The 17,521-nt window shown below is 30.0% G+C and overlaps 2 protein-coding genes across 11 annotated transcripts in view; both read left to right on the forward strand.

Annotated features, from left to right (window-relative positions):
• The window catches only part of LOC109599587 (collagen alpha-1(XVIII) chain), a 233,932-nt gene extending 222,694 nt beyond the window's left edge, over positions 1-11,238 (forward strand). For all 8 annotated transcript variants that reach the window (XM_049962847.1, XM_049962845.1, XM_049962850.1 and 5 more), the window contains 3 exons: positions 1,123-1,423; positions 3,725-3,968; positions 10,527-11,238. In XM_049962847.1, coding sequence (XP_049818804.1) covers positions 1,123-1,423; positions 3,725-3,968; positions 10,527-10,587 — 606 coding nt within the window. In that variant the 3' untranslated portion in view covers positions 10,588-11,238. The remainder of the gene's footprint in view (positions 1-1,122; positions 1,424-3,724; positions 3,969-10,526) is intronic.
• Positions 11,239-16,212: 4,974 nt separating this feature from the next.
• LOC109606751 (F-box only protein 25) overlaps positions 16,213-17,521 on the forward strand; it is a 9,168-nt gene continuing 7,859 nt past the window's right edge. For 2 of the 3 annotated variants that reach the window (XM_020023288.2, XM_020023289.2), the window contains exon 1: positions 16,555-16,712. In XM_020023288.2, coding sequence (XP_019878847.2) covers positions 16,567-16,712 — 146 coding nt within the window. In that variant the 5' untranslated portion in view covers positions 16,555-16,566. The other variant, XM_049963013.1, reaches the window with a different exon arrangement.

Below are 17,521 nucleotides of genomic sequence, written 5' to 3' on the forward strand. Positions count from 1 at the left end.
TATAGACACAATTAATATTTCCATTTCTAATAAAATATTTCAAAGTTTTTCAATTTCTTAAATATATATTTATTTGTCAACTTTATTGCTTAAATGTCTTTTTAAAATTTGTTTTTGATTGTTATTAAAATAGTCATCTTAATTTAACTAACTTCTTTCTTTTGTTTGTGAAAAAAATATAATAAATTATTTTTGAAAATCAAAAGTATTTCTATTATTGAATAATTTTCTTTTTTAGTTTTTTAAGATTGAAAGTACGTTCGAATTAAAAAATACAGAAATATTTCTTATAAATTATCTAAACTGTCAACAATCTTATTGGATTTTAAATTTTTTCAACTTAATTTACTTTATTATCTTCTTAATAAATTAATGAGTGAATTAAAATTAACTAAACTTAATTATTTTCTGTAGGTCAAAAGTGAATTTAACAATGGAAAGAATAAATTCTTAATTCATTAAGAAAAAAATTTATGATAATTTAAAATATATTAAAAAGTGTTAATTTTATTCATCAATATTTCAACTTGTAAAGATATTGGTTTAAAAAGGTTTCTGTTATTTTATAATAATTAAATGACATTTTTACAACAATATTTTATTTAAATAATTTGTACAATATTTTTGTCACACAAATTTAACATTAAAAATGTTTATCATATCATATAATTTAGTTTACGCCCCTAATTTAAAACTCACTACAATTCCTTAAATACTATTTACCAACTGACATATAATAAATATTCTTTTATTTGTCAACTTTATTGTTTAAGTGTGTTTAAAAATTAAATTATTTTTTTTATTATTATTAAAAGAATGTTATCCTAATTCAACTAACTTATTAAGAAAAAAATTTATGATAATTTAAAATATATTAAAAAGTGTTAATTTTATTCATTAGTATTTCAATTTATAAAGATATTAGTTTAAAAAAGTTTCTGTTATTTTATATTATTTAATTAGCATTTTTACAATATAAATAATTTGTACAATATTTTTGACAAACAAATTTAACATTAAAAACGATTATTTCATATAATTTAGTTTACGCCTCTAATTTAAAACTCACTACAATTCCTTAAATACTATTTACCAATTGACACATATAATCTTTTTTTTCAGTTGCGAATGGCGGCGCTTAACGAGCCCTACACCGGCGACGTGCACGGCGTCAGGGGCGCCGACTACGCCTGCTACAGGGAGGCGCGCCGTGCCGGCCTGAGAGGCACCTTCCGCGCCTTCCTGTCGTCGCGCGTCCAAAACGTCGACTCGATCGTGCGGCTGGCCGACCGTAAGCTGCCCGTCTCCAATCTGCGGGGCGAGGTGCTCTTCAACTCGTGGTCGGAGATGTTTGGCGGCGACGGGGCGCCGTTCCCGCATCCGCCGCGCATCTACTCCTTCAACGGCAAGAACGTACTCACAGGTGAGTTGTCTAGACGCTAGTCGTTTGATGTCTTTTCCCCCCTATTCGTTACGGCGGCACCTGTTGTTTGCCCTTTGGGGGGTGCGTTTTTGTCGGGAAACGGGCAATATTTCATCAGGTCACTGGGTTTTCCTTTTTCTTAAAATTATTATTTTATCCGACTCATCGGTTATTGATTAAAATTATGAAGTGAATTAATGGTTTTATGCTTAAGTGAATCATTTGCCACGGTCCACCTCAAATGGTGATCGTTTTCCCCCTTGACATTTTCATTAAATTCGTTTGCCGACCGCACCGCAAGCCAAACACTTCCAGGAAAACCTGTGCCATCATACTTCTCTCTGAATCGTTTCAGTCCTCCACAAAATTGATTGCGCCGTAAATTTTTTAGCTCACTTGAAATTTAACACAAAACTAATTCGGAAACTTTTTTATCTATTGAATTTTGAATAGACGTTAATTGAATAAACAGTTGCTTGTTTGTTTGCTTCAATTAATGTTTATTGTATCACATTATTAGAAAATCCATTAATAAAATCCTCAATAAGTAAAATATTTTAAAAATTCTTCCTTCAAAAGTTGTTAATAAAATTAGTCTAAAAAACTTTTAACATTCATTTTTTATTTTGATTTTAATATTTAATAAAATTTATTAAAATATTAAACAGTTTTTCGATGTGTTCATTTTCATAAAACTAAAAAAAATAACTTTTTAAATAAAAATTTACTGAAAATATAAAATTATTTTAAATAATAATAAAACTAAATAAATAAATGAATAAATAATGGATACTGAACACTGAATATTGAATAATGTTTTGAAATTTTCAGTATACCATACATATTTCGTTACTTTAAAAGTACTTTAATTATTTTAATATTTAGCAAATATCAAACAAATAACAAATAATTTTTAATTTCTTGAAATTTTTATAACAATTTTTTTAATATAATATAATTTTAAAAAATTGTGTATAATTTATTTTAAGATTTTTTTAATTATTAAAATAGTCATCTTAATCCTAAAATTATTTTGAATTAAAATTTCTAAAAAACATTTGATTGATTTAAAAAAATACATTTCAAAATTTCTAGATTAATTATATTTACAATTTTATATTTCATAATAGTGATATTTAAAATATTAATTCATAAATTAAAAAAATTAAAACTTTATTACTAAATTTAGAAAAATATATATAATTAAAAATTAATAAATACAATAAATAGTATTTTTTATATTTGTATATTATGAGATTGGATAGAAGTTTTCTGTACTTCTAAAAATGTAAAAATATAATGTTTTAAAATTTAACAAATAAATTGTGTATGTATATACTACTTATTAATTATTACTTAATTAAAAAATATATGAGTATCATTAGTATTAGTATTCTAGTCAACGTTTTCAAAATTTCAATATACATATTTCATAAATTTTAAAAGTTTATATTATTATTATTATTATTCACAATAATTACGTTGTTTTAGATTTACATGTTTAAACTTTATAATAATGATATTTGATGAATTTTTTAAATTGTTATTAAAAAATAATAAAATTAAATTCCTAAATTCCTAATTTTTATTAAATTTTTGTTTAAAAAGTGTAATCAAATTATAAAATTTATAATTTATAGCTAATTTAATAATTATTATCTGTTACTCAATATTCAGTTATTTAGTTTCATTATATTATTATTTAAAATAATTTTAATAGTGTTTTTTAAAATTTTTCTAAATTTTTTATTAAATTATATTGAATAAAAAATTATTAATCAAATTAATGAAGTAATTTTTTAAATTAATGTAAAATGACCTTTTTTTCATTGATTCCAGTAACTTTTCTATATAATCATTCGATATTTCTTTCCACTAATTCTGAACTTCTTCGTAGAGATTGAGGTCTTGCAGAAATAGAGGGTTTATTTGCTGATTTTCTACCATAGAGACCAGCTTCTTTTAGTAACCATTCCGCAACTTCTCTACAATTTGTTGTTTAATTTGTATCGATAAATGGACATTTTTTTAGTTTTAAGGATGTCGAACACAGAAATATTGTATTCAATATAATTTTTGGTTCCTTTACTATTGAACTTTGTTCAAAATAAATAGTTATATAATAACTATGTAAAAATAATATTTTTTCAATTTTAGAACAGTACTGAAGAAATGATATAAAAATTACATAATATTTTGAAATTTCTTAATTTATATAATATTGCCTGTTTTTGCTCATTTTGAAAGAAAATCTGTTTATTTTAAGTGACAAACATAAAAATTAATGTCAATGTGTTCCAGATCTGTCCTGGCCGCACAAGGCCGTGTGGCACGGAGCGTTGGTAAGCGGCGAACGAGCCTTGGACACGTCCTGCGACGCGTGGCACGCCTCCTCCAGGGACAAGGTCGGACTGGCCGGCTCCCTCAAGGGCCCCCGGCTGCTCGAACAGTCCCCCTACACTTGCGACAAGCGGCTCATCCTGCTTTGTATTGAGGCCACCACCGAGCTGTTCGTACAAAGGAGGCGCAGGGACACGGACAACGGGTAATAATCTAGGTGTAAACTTCGCAAACATTCCACGGTCAAAGGGGCCCACTTCAATCGACGCACGGACTACACAACGCCCCGGGGCACCGCTCACATTCGCACCAATAATCTGTGAGCCATCGTGCCACTCTTTTATATGGCGGACTTGAGGCAACTGTGGGATTAAAATTGTTTTTTTATTGTGGCGACGGTTTCGACAAATTGCAACTTCTAATGGTCATTCAGGAATGCATCTGTAACTGTCAGTTTAAATGTTTTAATTTGGGTCACAGCTTTTTTCAAGGTTGAAGCAGCAGTATTTCATTTTTTTTACTTACGCTTAAATTTTTTAGTAATTAATGTACGTGCGTTTGTATACTTTTCGATTATATCTTACTATTAATGACATAATGGGACTGGAAATTAAAGACAATGGAAAATGAAATTGTCGGCTCTTCCACTAATTAAATATTGATTAGTTATCTTGCAGGAAAACTTAATAGTCAGTCACACAACATTGAATAGAGGACTTTAGCCATAATATTTCATGAATATTAACCAGTACTTCCAAGACACAACATTAAATAACTTCTACCGACCTCAAGAAATTAACTATTGACGTTGTTATTTCTTAGATTGTCAAGAAAGTTATCAAGTTTTTCGCTACTTTGTTTCTTGGTTATAAATATTCGGTCAAATTTTATATGTTGTTGTGAGGTGATTTTAATTATTAAAAATCATTTGGTCATTTATTCAGGACTTTGAATAAATTCGTACAGTTTTCCTGTTCCACTTCAAACAAGGCAAAAGTGACAAATATATTTGTCTCGGGACCTACTAAAAAACGTTCCGCGACGGGGACGAGATCCTTAAAGATGATGAACACGGTGGTCAGCCATCTGATGTTGACAACGACCATTTGAGGGCCTTATATAAAACCAATTGGTATTCCACTGTTCGGGAGCTTGCTACTGAATTAGACGTAACGTATTTCCAACCATCTAAAACAGATTAGAAAGGGCAAAAAGCTCGAAAAATGGATGCCGCACTAATTGAACAAAAATCAAAAAAGAGCCGTTATGAATTCTATTCTATTCTTATTTTACACATCGTGAACTAACTGTTTCTTGATTGTATTGTGACTGAAGCTGAAAAGTGGATACTATAAGACAATCTGCGACGTTCATCACAGACTGGACTGAATCCAGAGTCCCATACACTTTACTAAAACAAGATTACACCCAGAGGCTATGGTTACTATTTGGTGGTCTGGTGCCGGTGTGATCCATTACATCTTCCTGAAGCCTGGCGAAACAATTACGTCACCAAATCTATGAAATGATCAAGACAAAGGGCTAAATTCTTCTTCATGACAATTCTCGCCCACACGTCGCATTACTGACACTCCAAAAGTTGAATGAACTAGGGTAGAAAAATCAGCCTCATCCGTCACATTCATCGTATATTTCGCCAACTGATTATCACTTTTTCAACTATTTCGACAACTTCCTACATGAAAAATGCTTTAAAAATCAAAATGATATACAAAACGCCTACAACAACTTCGTCGCTTCTAAAATCCCGGAGTTATATTCCACCGGAATAAACATACTTATTTCTCGTATTGATTTCTCGGAAAAATATATTAACTTAAATAATTTTATTTAGATTAATAAAGTTTTATTGAACCCGGGATTGGTGCATTTTATTTTTAAGATTGGAAAACGCAATAACTTTCTTGACAACCTAATAAATAAATAAAGCCGACGAAATGCGCAGAACAACTTAATTTATCCCGACACAAACAATAAGTTGAAATAACTTTATTACAGTTAACAATTGAATGAACGTCGAGATTTTTAGATCATGTACATAAATTGTGGACGGATCTATAATGGTTACGCGAAACTTTTCAATCTCGAAATAGAAAAGTAGGTTTCCGTTTTGCGGACGCGCATAAATTTACTCAAATAACAAGCCGTGGCAGAACGGGAAAGTTGGTCTCGGTCGGTTCATGTTCAAATCACAAAACCACCTATTTACGGCCGTGGCATAAACTGAATGCTCGAGTTGCTTTTGACTAAAACCGGCACACGCATTTTGTCTTTGGGATGGCTAAGCTTTATGCTCTGCGTGAATTATTTGTCTTGTCCGCGGCCGAGAAACTATTTATATTAACACTGTTTGGGTGAAACTTGTGAAACGGCCACAAAAGATCAAGATTACTGCTTTTATCCGTGTGTGTGTGGCTTATGTGGCAATTAATTTGGTAATTTTTGATGTTGTTAGCTGGTGTAATTATTTACAATTTAAGCGAATATGCGGAACGCTATTATTTCAACTTCACCGTGTCGTAAAAGTGAATATTTACTGTACCATATTATACTCGAAGGACTACATTACGTTTTATGCTATTTAAATTTTATGATTTTCCTTCCTCTTTAACACTGTATTTTAATCATATTAAAGTTAATAAATTTAAACATCTTCTAGTATATCATATGTTTAATTTTTACATTAAAATTTTATTACAGAAGTCATTAATATATTTATATTAATAAATTAATATACCCACGACGTCAAAATCTAATATTTTTGGGAATAAAAGAGAATAACATGATATAATTAATTGTATATAATTTGTTGCTTTATTACAAAGGTGTTTAGCATTGTTTGTTTGGTTTGATGTAATACTGACAAAAATAGAACCAAGAAAGTGGTTTGTTTGTAAAATAATGTACTTTAAAGAAGAGAACAAATATATTAATAAAGTAAATTAAATAAACAGTGTAATCTCCTACATAAATTAATCAAAATTGCATCACAAACAGAACTCTTAAACCAGTAATAAAACTAATATTACCAAATTACATAAAAAATTAATAAAACAAAATTAATTAAAATAAACTAAATAGAACATCGTACACACGTTTTTCCTATTAGTATTTGATTGATTACCCCCTTACTTTACGAAGAGCTTCCACTCTCTTAGCATATTCAAAATTTTTTATCCATATCTTACTTCTAAGCTCCTCAAAATTATGAGTTTAGATTGTAAATTCGTCTTCGACTTAGTTTGCCGTACTCCAAAATTGCAATTATAGTGGCAAAATCATCGGAAGAAAGTCTTCTTTGGGGGCATTTTACAGAGCTAAACAGATTAATTAAAAAGAAATCAATAAAAGTTGGTTACTGGTAAAAATTAAACTTATTGAAAATAAAATCTATTTAAATTCAAATAAACCACTTCAATTTATATTTTTAAACATCAATATATTATTTGGAAGTTTTTTAAGCTCTTCTAAATAAGTAATTAAGCTATTAGCTAGTTTTTCAAACAGATTCTATACAAATTAAGTGAGGATAACAAAATTACATGTTTTACATTTGCCAATTATCTCCTTGCACGCAACGCAAATGAGTTTTTTATTGATTGTTTTGTTTATAAGCGACAGAAAATGATTTACGACAATCCCCACCGATTTGAACAATGAGGTAAAGATTTTGATGAGTGTATGCTCACAAACTGACCATGTTCATGAAAAAGTTACTCAAAGATGAGCTTTCATTAACAAAAAAAGGTTCTGCTCCTTCTTGATAATTCAAGGCGACATGTCGCATTAGAGATTCAAAGATAGATAGATATTTCTCTATGTAACTATTATTTATTTTTATCATTGTCCATTTTTTTTATTAAACACACAGTTTAATTTTGAGGGGGAGGACAAAACTAAGATTGGATTTTTCACGTGACACAAATTTGCTTAGTTAGTTAATAAATAAATATTGAACATAATGATTAAGTTAAATGTTAAAAACGTACTGTCAAATATTTTGATTCCACAAAATTCTTTTAAACAAAACAAAAGTTTGTATAACAACATAATCAGTTATATATTTATAAAAATTTGATGATAATTTGATACAAATTAAACCGTTTATTCCTTTACTGAAGAATTATCTATCATTCACTTATTGAATTTCTGTCAAAAACTTATACAATATTTCACCATGGTAAATCGATACAAATATAAACAACCCTAAATTCTCAATAAACGAACATAAATCGAAACACCTTTCGACACCCGTCCAAAAATTATTCACCCTAAAACATATGTTGCAGACATTGCAGCACTTTTCTGGACCTGACCTACATATAAAATTCCTGTGTTAAATTGCCTCGTTCATTTCGTGCTAATTTATCAAACGCCTCCGCTTTACGGAATATTTTACATTATCCGTAAAAATAGCCGTGGATTTATTAAGAAAATTTCGCGTGATGTATCAACGCGTAAACCAGCGCTTTGTAGTCATTTGCCATTTCTGGCTCGGGTGGGTTTAATAACCTACACCGGATAAAGTTGAATATTTATATAAATGTTTTCAGGAGCTGGTGCAATAAAATTATCTTATAATTAATTTTATTTATCATAATATGCAAAATAAATGTTTAAAAGATCTCAGAAATTAAATTTGCTTAATTAAAATTATTTCAAACACAAAGAAAATTATAGTTTCCAAAATTAAATATTGAAAAATTCCAAATATTTTTATTATTAAAAATTTAAAAAAAAATCATTTAAATTTCTACAGTCGTGTTTATAAAAAATTCTGAAATTTATGAAAATAAGGTCAAAAACATTTTTTTAACAGATAATCCCAAATTTGAAAAAAATATATATTTTAAAATTTTTTATGATACATTTTGTTAAAAACGTTGACCAATAAAATTTAAATTAAATAAATATATATATTAACAAATAATTCAATTATATTAAAATTAATTAAAAATTTATAAAATATGTCAGAATTAAAATTATTTCAAACACAAAGAAAACATTTAAATCTCAAAATAATATTAAAAATTTCTAAATACATATATTATTAAAAATTTTAAAATCATTTAAATTTTTTAAAATCAAGTGTTTATTAAAAATCCGAAAATTTATAAAAATAAAGTAGAAAAGAAATTTTTTGAGCAGATAAATTTGTATAAAATCTCAAAATTTGAAAAAAAAAATATATTTAAAAATTTTTTATGATGTTAAAAACAACCAATAAAATTCAAATTATCTAAATCGTGCAAAATATATTAACAAATAATTCAATTAAATTAAAATCAATTAAAAATTTATAAAATTTGTCAGAAGTAAAATTATTTCACAACACAAAGAAAATATTTAAATTACAAAAAAAATATTATAATACTTAAATTATTAAAAATTTTAAAATTATTTAATTTTTTTAAAATTAAGTCGAGTTTATTAAAAAATTTATAAAAATAAAGTAGAAAAGAAATTTTTTGAGCAGATATATGTTTAGAAAATCTCAAAATTTGAAAAAAAATTGGCCAATAAAATTAAAATTATCAAAAACGTGTAAAATATTTTAAAAATAATTAAGAAATTTTTATAAATATGAAAAATAAATTATAGAAAAAGGTATACAATTTACAATAATGTTAATGTTAATTCATCAAAAAATTACAATTACTACTTCTTTAATTACTTCAAAAAGTTAAAATATGTTTAAATGACAGAAATCCTACAGCAAAGCCTAAACAAAAAATTTTGAATATAATTAAACCTCGCCATTATCTCCCGTACATATTTCGGAATAATTCCGGTTACATTTAGCCTTTCATCACCGTTGAAAACTCTAAGTGCTCTCTAATCTCGGTATCCAGAACGTCGGAACTCAACTCTTTGAACTCGAGCAGTTTGACAAAAACATTAAGACGTTTACAAGAAAATTAATTTCTCCAAAGAATACGTCGGTATTCCGACCTGAATAATCCCCTGGATGCACCAACTTTACAAGCCCCTCGCAAATGTCAGAAGTTTAAGTTTGACTCTCTTCGGCTGCGAATAAGAAACTATCTTGTTTTGTATTGTGATACCGACAACAATCAACGCTGCAGCGTCTCACTTTGGGGCGGCACTCATTCAAAATTATGCAACGCTGGCGGCGAACAATATTTGCTTGAATGCCGTAATCGACAATAAGATTAGCCGTCCCAAAAACGGTTTTTCGTCATTGCGACTGTAACGTCGTTGCAAAAGGTGCAACATAATTTAAAACCTACACCGTGGGGATAATGCGGGATATTATCGAATCTCGAGGTTTGCGGATTTTTACATAAAACCGTTTTGTGTGTGCAATCGTAGAACGGCTCCTTCGCCTCCCACAATAAAAACTCCTGATATACGGGCGCATAATGCTAGAAAAATCATGCGATAATAAAATGTACGTCTTCGCCGTGGTAATATCGGGCTCGAGACGTGTAATGGTATATGACCTGTGCCCTAGGGGTGGCCGAATCTTTTGTCTGGAAACGTCAATATCGCGCCAGTTTCATCCTCTACGTGATATAAAACTGATTTGTGGAAATCGAAGTTAAAATATTAAATTGATTCTTTTATTGGGGGCGATCGTTCACGCACCAATTGGACTTCATTGGTGGTAATAAAATATCAAAAGGAGATTATAATTTCCTTTAATATTTCAATGGAGTAAATCATAGTTGATGAGCCCAGACACGAAACTATTAATTCTTAATGTTTTCCTTTGTTTCAGGGTTGACGATCCACTGCTGACCGAGGAAGAGTACCACAACCTTCTTCATTCCATTCATTAAACATCACCTAGCAGATTTAGTGAATATTTGTTCCATCCATATTTAGGCGTACTTACACTTCATCTACTCAATGGTTTTTCTAATCGTTTTGTTCGCTCTTTAAAACTTAACCCAACAAAAATATGTCATTTGTATATAATTATAATTTTGTTAGGATTATTTTACGAGCCACTTATAAGCACCACAGGCTAAGATAACGGTGTTTATAACGGCCGAAACTCCAGGGTGAAAATGATAATTTCAACATATCACAAAACATATCGTTTTCTGTTGTATCTTAAGTACTAAACGTTTAAATGTGCCCTGGATATTGCATTTGTAAACTTTTGTATATGATTTAGTTATTACAAAGTCGCCGAGCGAAAATGAACCGACAAAATTAAGTTGCCCATTTTCGCCCGGCCAAACAATTTAGTGAGTCTAATTTATTGTATAAAACGAGTTTCTTAAGGATCGCCACTTTTAGCCTAGCTTTTATATAATTTTTGTATGTATATGTTTAGATAACCTAAGTGACGTAACATATAATTTACACCCGTATGATATCAGAATTATTTTTTCAAGGAAAAAAATACATTTTGATGCAGTCTTTTGATGTTTTCACTCATATACGTGTTCTTGAGATGTCAATAAAATGTGTAGATGGGGTCATTTGTAGTGGGATAGTTTTTTAATGTTGAAAATAGTTGTTCGACAACACGTTCGTTTCACCACATTGCTTGATAGTTTCAATATAAATTCCAGTGTCTACTTCTCCTGATCTGATTAAAGTTTGCTGTAAAAACTAAGCATGTAACGCTGTACAAAACTACCGAAAAAACAATTTCCATTCCTTTAGCCCATTATGTAAATACTTCAAATCCTCCGGGAACTTTTTATACTTCGATCTGAAAACTCATCAACGATAATTGACCCCTAGTAGTTGTGTTTTTTGTACTATAGGAGAGAGTTATTCTCGATATTCGCCACCATCAGAATGCCGCCTAGTTATTTCTCGATTATGTCATTGTAATTCTTAATGGACTGAATGTAAATATGTGAGTTACATACACCGCCGTTTTAATGTAAATGTATCGAATTAGAATTACCGGATGCCATGTATTTGTAATAAATTATTTATAAATGTTCAATACATCATAAAAAGTATAAGAAAGTGTTTTATTTATTAAACTACACAATTCCAATCACATTTAAAATGTAAAGCGTAGGTGAAACAAAGGGGAACAAAGATTTTACGTTTTGGGGGATTTGGAATCGATATTGGGTAATCCTTACCTATTGAATATGAAAATAGCAACGGATTCGCAGAATTGAAACAAAGAACATTCATTTAAAAATATAATGACATTAGAATATTGAATGACTATTCAAAAAATTAGTTTTTAAATGGAAACAATATTAATCATAAAAATGAGTTAAGAAAGACATTTTGTATAATTGTGTGCTGCATTTTTAATAGGGACAGTCCCTTTGTTAGATTCAGCAAGTAATCTGTCATCATGTGGCCCTGCATCCTCGATTTCCCTCCTTTATTATCTTGACATCCTGGTGATGTCGTTCTCCTGACTTCTTTGTAATCACTCATAAAATGTCAGAATATTTCAGCAAATATCTAAGCAATAATATAATTTTTATACTTGTATTAGGTTCAAGTTTTTGCTCCTTTATGATTCCCTAAACAATATTATACATGTTATTCATGGATTCATGCTTGCGTTATATCACGTTTGAAATCATTGTTTATGAGAATCATACAAATTTATAATTCATCAAATATGTTTACTTTTTATTTTTTAATACTGATTGTAAATCCAGGAAATGATTGAGAGTTTGATTTAAAACAATCACGCAAGCTAATAATAACAATAAATAATTATTAAATTATTATTTAATAACAGTCCTAAAAATATTTTCAACAGTTTTAGTTAACTAGTGATTCTATAAATGTGCTATTAAATATGAAATTTAAATATTATTTTGAAGTATTTTATCAAGCTAATACTTCCATCTCAGCTTTCTTTAAAAAAAAATAAACGAAATAATGTCACAATAGAACAAAACAAATACAGATTGAAGGTCATTTACAGAAAAAAAATAAAATTTCTCTAATATATTGTTTCCTGATAAATTTTGAATATCCATTCGATAAAAAACATGAATTAATAATTTGCAAACAGTTTATCCAAAAAATTAAAACAATGTTAAAAATATTTTGAAGAGTTTTAGTAACTAATAGTTATCATATTTGTGAATTTGACGGAAAATGTGTGTTAAACAACCCTTCAAGGTATTTTTTAATTTTAGTTTTGAACTTTTTGAACAATCTTCAATAAAAATGTAGGGCTTAAGTTTATTTTATTGTCTTATTATAATGAATTTCATAATAGAACAACGTTATTAATTAGAAATGTTCAAGTCTTCATACTTTTACTTATACACCTTCCCATCAAAAAACGCATAAACGAAATAATATAACCATATAATATAGCAACAAAGCTAAATTGCATGTCATCCACAGAAAAAGGTTTTAACTTGTGTTCTTCCACTTCACTCGCGTACTGAATTGAACGTTGCATCTCATGATCACTTCGCAGTCAGGCCGCTTTCAATGAACAGCTGCAGCAAATAATTGAAATGGAGCAGAAAAGGCGATCTTTTCGGAACAAAGTAAGCGACGAAGTACGATGTCGAATATTCTATTACAATATGCGACAGCGAAAAGCCATCTGGATCGAGATACTTAGTTTTTAAGTACAATTGTATGTCAGATTTTTTCTTCAGTCCTGCTATGTAGGTTCCGGGTATGTCTAAATATCTAAATTTCTTATGATGTGTTTGCGTCCATTGTACACTACAATATATTTTTAAGGGAGTATGATAATTGGCAAACGAATTGTGTTGGATATTTGCATTGAGGTGGAAATTTTTATTCCGGAGTTGTACATATCCTCCAAAAAGTCTGTGTCGGCGTAGTGCGTTATGGAAGTGATTTGAATAGCTGTGCTTGAAAACCACTGTTCACAATCACGTTAAAAAATATACAACTAGTTAGCAGAATTATCTGCCTGATGTTAACCCTTATATTTAAGGGTATGCCTAAAAAAATAGCCAGAATTTCTAACCAACTTCTTGAAATTACAGACTGTTTCACTATCCTGTATGCAACCCGGGTGAACATACAAACAGCGTAAGTGACGAAACTGCGGTACTCTGGATGATTTAGGTACGACCACGCATATATGTCGTTCCCCACTGGTATCGTGAAGTCGAACTGATCAATACCGTACCATAAGATAAGTCGTCATTTAAGGGATTATTAAAAATCTCTTCCAAACTTAGAGTGGGGATACCATTTTTAAAACTGTTCCATCATTATTGTTGGCGATTGTAGAATATTCTGATGAAATTCATTCGTTTTGCCAGTTATGTAGCTGTACATCTGTCCACTCCCAGATATACATCTTTGTTTTCTATAAAGGTGAAAGTGAAAAAATTTAAATATTTAAAGGATAACCAACCAAGTAGTTAAACCAACATTCTTCTTATTTTCTGAAAATTCAAATAAAAATAAATACACCCCAGTAATTTTTGTAATTTCTATCAAAAGGTATGGAACTGAAGCCATATCCAGAAAAGCAGTTTATACAACATAACATTTATTATATTATACTTTGTCCAAAACTTTTTCAACAGTACTATGACTTCTTCTAGGATGCTGTTCCAACTGTACACGGATTCATTCAAAAATATTACTAATTTTTGACGAATTTCATTTACATTTCTTGATACTATTTAAATATAATTTGATACTTGATATTTTCTGATTTTCATATTGTATTTTATTTAATATATAAAAAATGCCAATTAAATTATTTGATTTGATAAAAAAATTAAGATATGGGAGTAAATAATGAATAAATAAATTTCATAAAATGTTTAAACGTTATTAAAAATATTTAAAATCAAAATATGAATTTATAGTTCATCAAACATGCTTATTTTATATTTTTTTCCATATTTATTGTATTTACTGAAAATCATTGACATATCATCATTCTTAAAGACTTTTTGAGCTCTATCTTAATGTGACTTATTATTATTAATGATTCATGAAGGGTCTTCCTACTGAAATATTTATTACTTACACAAGAGATTTACAAAGAAAATGATATATTGATATTGCAGCCATATTAACGATCTAAAGAGTAGAATTTAGAAATTTATATTGTTTAGAGTAACTTTATTTAGAAAAATAATCTAATTTGCAACAAATATATTATATCCTGGTACTTAATCTTGTTAAGCCTACATTTACTCCAAAAACTTATGCCACAATATTTTCTTATGTATATTTATTTACGTATTCCTTACATTCTATAACTTTTGATACAAAAAGCATACTAAAACTTTGGGAGCCATCCTCCAATTTTTTTAAATGGAAATGGAGCTCAAATGATACCTTAAGGAAGCTTTTAATATTCTATACATTGATGCTTAATTTTTGAAAGTCTATGCACTTGTTTAGAAGCTTTAAAATACCAAAATCGATCGATTTTCAGACGAATGTACTCTCTTCCAGAACGGTATACTAAATCGCCACAATTGTCATTTCTGGGCTGATCAAAATCCAATGATTTTCCACGAAACACGCACACAGCAGCTCCAGAAATTGAATGTACGGAAATACCTGAATTTACAACAAAATGTTATCGACCCAGTTCATCACACATCGTTGAAAACCCTGTATACAATACAATTATTTAAATGAATGATGGTTTCCAAGAAGCTAGATAAGATAGGACGAAGGGATGAAAATAAGTCGTTCCCTTTGTCAGCCATTCATTCATTTTTTGTGGAGGTACATAAGAAACAAAGTTTACAGCTAAATCGATTTTTGATTTTTTCAGCAAACGTACTGTTCATATTTACAGGCCCTATACTTTTCTAAATGAGAGGATCCATTTTCAAAAATTATGCAACAATATATAAGGAATTGAAAACTCTTGATTCTCATTCCCATTTGGAAAAATTTGGAGGATAACTATATTGTACCCCTGACAAACAAACTTGAGGTGCATGTTTTGGATGGGCCACCCTATATTATTTCAATTTACAATATTGAAATATGTATAAATTATAAATAGAAACAATTTCAACGTTTTGATTTGACTAATAATATATTATTATTGTTAATATTAATATTACTGGCTCGTTTAATAATTTATTATTAATATATGTACCAGCAATCATTATGCACACGTGGGCTAAGCAACACGACAATGATATTTTTAAATCCATTATGCGTGTGTTGAATACCACTTTATCAAAAACTACAAACATAGCAACGAAAGAACTGTAGAAGCTTTGATGGAAATTAAGATTAATGTTCACAACTAATTGATATTAAAATATAAAAATATACTTGGGCAACACATTTTTAGATTCATTAATCATGAACATAAACAAGAAAACCAAACCAATACCTGCAAACAACGCATAAAAATTCAATTTAAATTGCACGCAAGCAAAATCAAACTATAAGAACGGCATAATTAATATAATTAATCAATTAAACAACAATAATAAGTCCGTGTCCGCCGTACAGTTTGCACGGCACGGCACCACAACAAAAACACAAACACGCCGTCCTCATAAATATGTAAACAAACAAAACGTCGCGTTGCGACGCGCTGATTCGAATCGGTCCCGGATTCGCACGTTTCAACTCCCGTCCCGCACGTCCCATTAGAAGTCGTCATCGCAATTGGTCTTACACGAAAATAGCCCGCCGATTATAGTGGCACATAATAGCGAAAAAGAAAAAAAAAGGCGAAGGTAAATGAACTGTCACGGGGGAATGTCGGAAAGAAACCGCACGGAACGGAATGTACGGGCGGCCGCGCGCATGCGCCCCCTTCGATCAGCTGTGTGCGCAAACCTGCTCTGCCATCCTGCAGTGTAGTGCGTACAGCGTTGTGTATGTTTATATCAGCTGTTCGGAATAAACATATTTTCCGCAGGATGCCCTTCATCTCAAAGGACTGGCGATCGCCGGGCGAGGCGTGGGTCAAGACCCAGGAGGGCTGGGAGAAGAAAAAGGTGCTGGAGAACTGCAGGCGGCTCAAGTGAGTACCCACAGACTATTTCGGAGGACCTATTTGTTTTGCGTTTTTAATACGATCGATCCGCCAAGTCGAACGTCGTTCTTTGTTCTCCGGTTTCGTCGCTTGCCAAAAGTGGGCCCGGTTACTCGACATAATTACGTGCAATCACTTCGTTATGTGTTTCGTGTCTTAATTCTCAAACAAAGAGCACGTATTTTTAGAGCATTGAATGCCGCTTTTTTTGTTTGTGTGCAAATGTCAAGCAGCAGGAAGTTGTTTTCACTTGACATTCACTTAAAATTACGACATTCAGATCGAAATAATTTAATATTTATGAATCGAACGCAAGATAAGACTTAAATCTGTTTAGTAACGGTTTATTCATCTAAATAACTGTGAATCATTTCGGAGCAAAAACGCAATTAGTCTTTTTATTATTCTATGCATATCCACGATAATAAGATATCTAAAACTAAATAAAATAGATATAAATAGAAACCGATTGGCGTACACGTATTGATTGATGTTAACTAATACAGTTATCAAAGGTTTCCTTGGACAATGGCGTACTTGATACCATCAAATGGTGATGGTTATTCAATCGGTCGAGTTGTGGCACCAATGTTGCACAACCAGCTAGTCACCTTTTGTTATAATATTTTCATATTAAATTTCACATTGCTTTTACTTTCCGGTAATTTAAAAGTTTAATTGCCATTGCGAAATCGCAGACAAAGACACTGGTGAAGCGATTGTGGTTGGCAAATAACTCATTCATGAATAAGTTTCAATTTTAGATTTTATTATGATGGAACATAACATATAAATTT

Source organism: Aethina tumida, chromosome 2 (genome assembly GCF_024364675.1).
Source record: "Aethina tumida isolate Nest 87 chromosome 2, icAetTumi1.1, whole genome shotgun sequence".
Taxonomy (NCBI): domain Eukaryota; kingdom Metazoa; phylum Arthropoda; class Insecta; order Coleoptera; family Nitidulidae; genus Aethina; species Aethina tumida.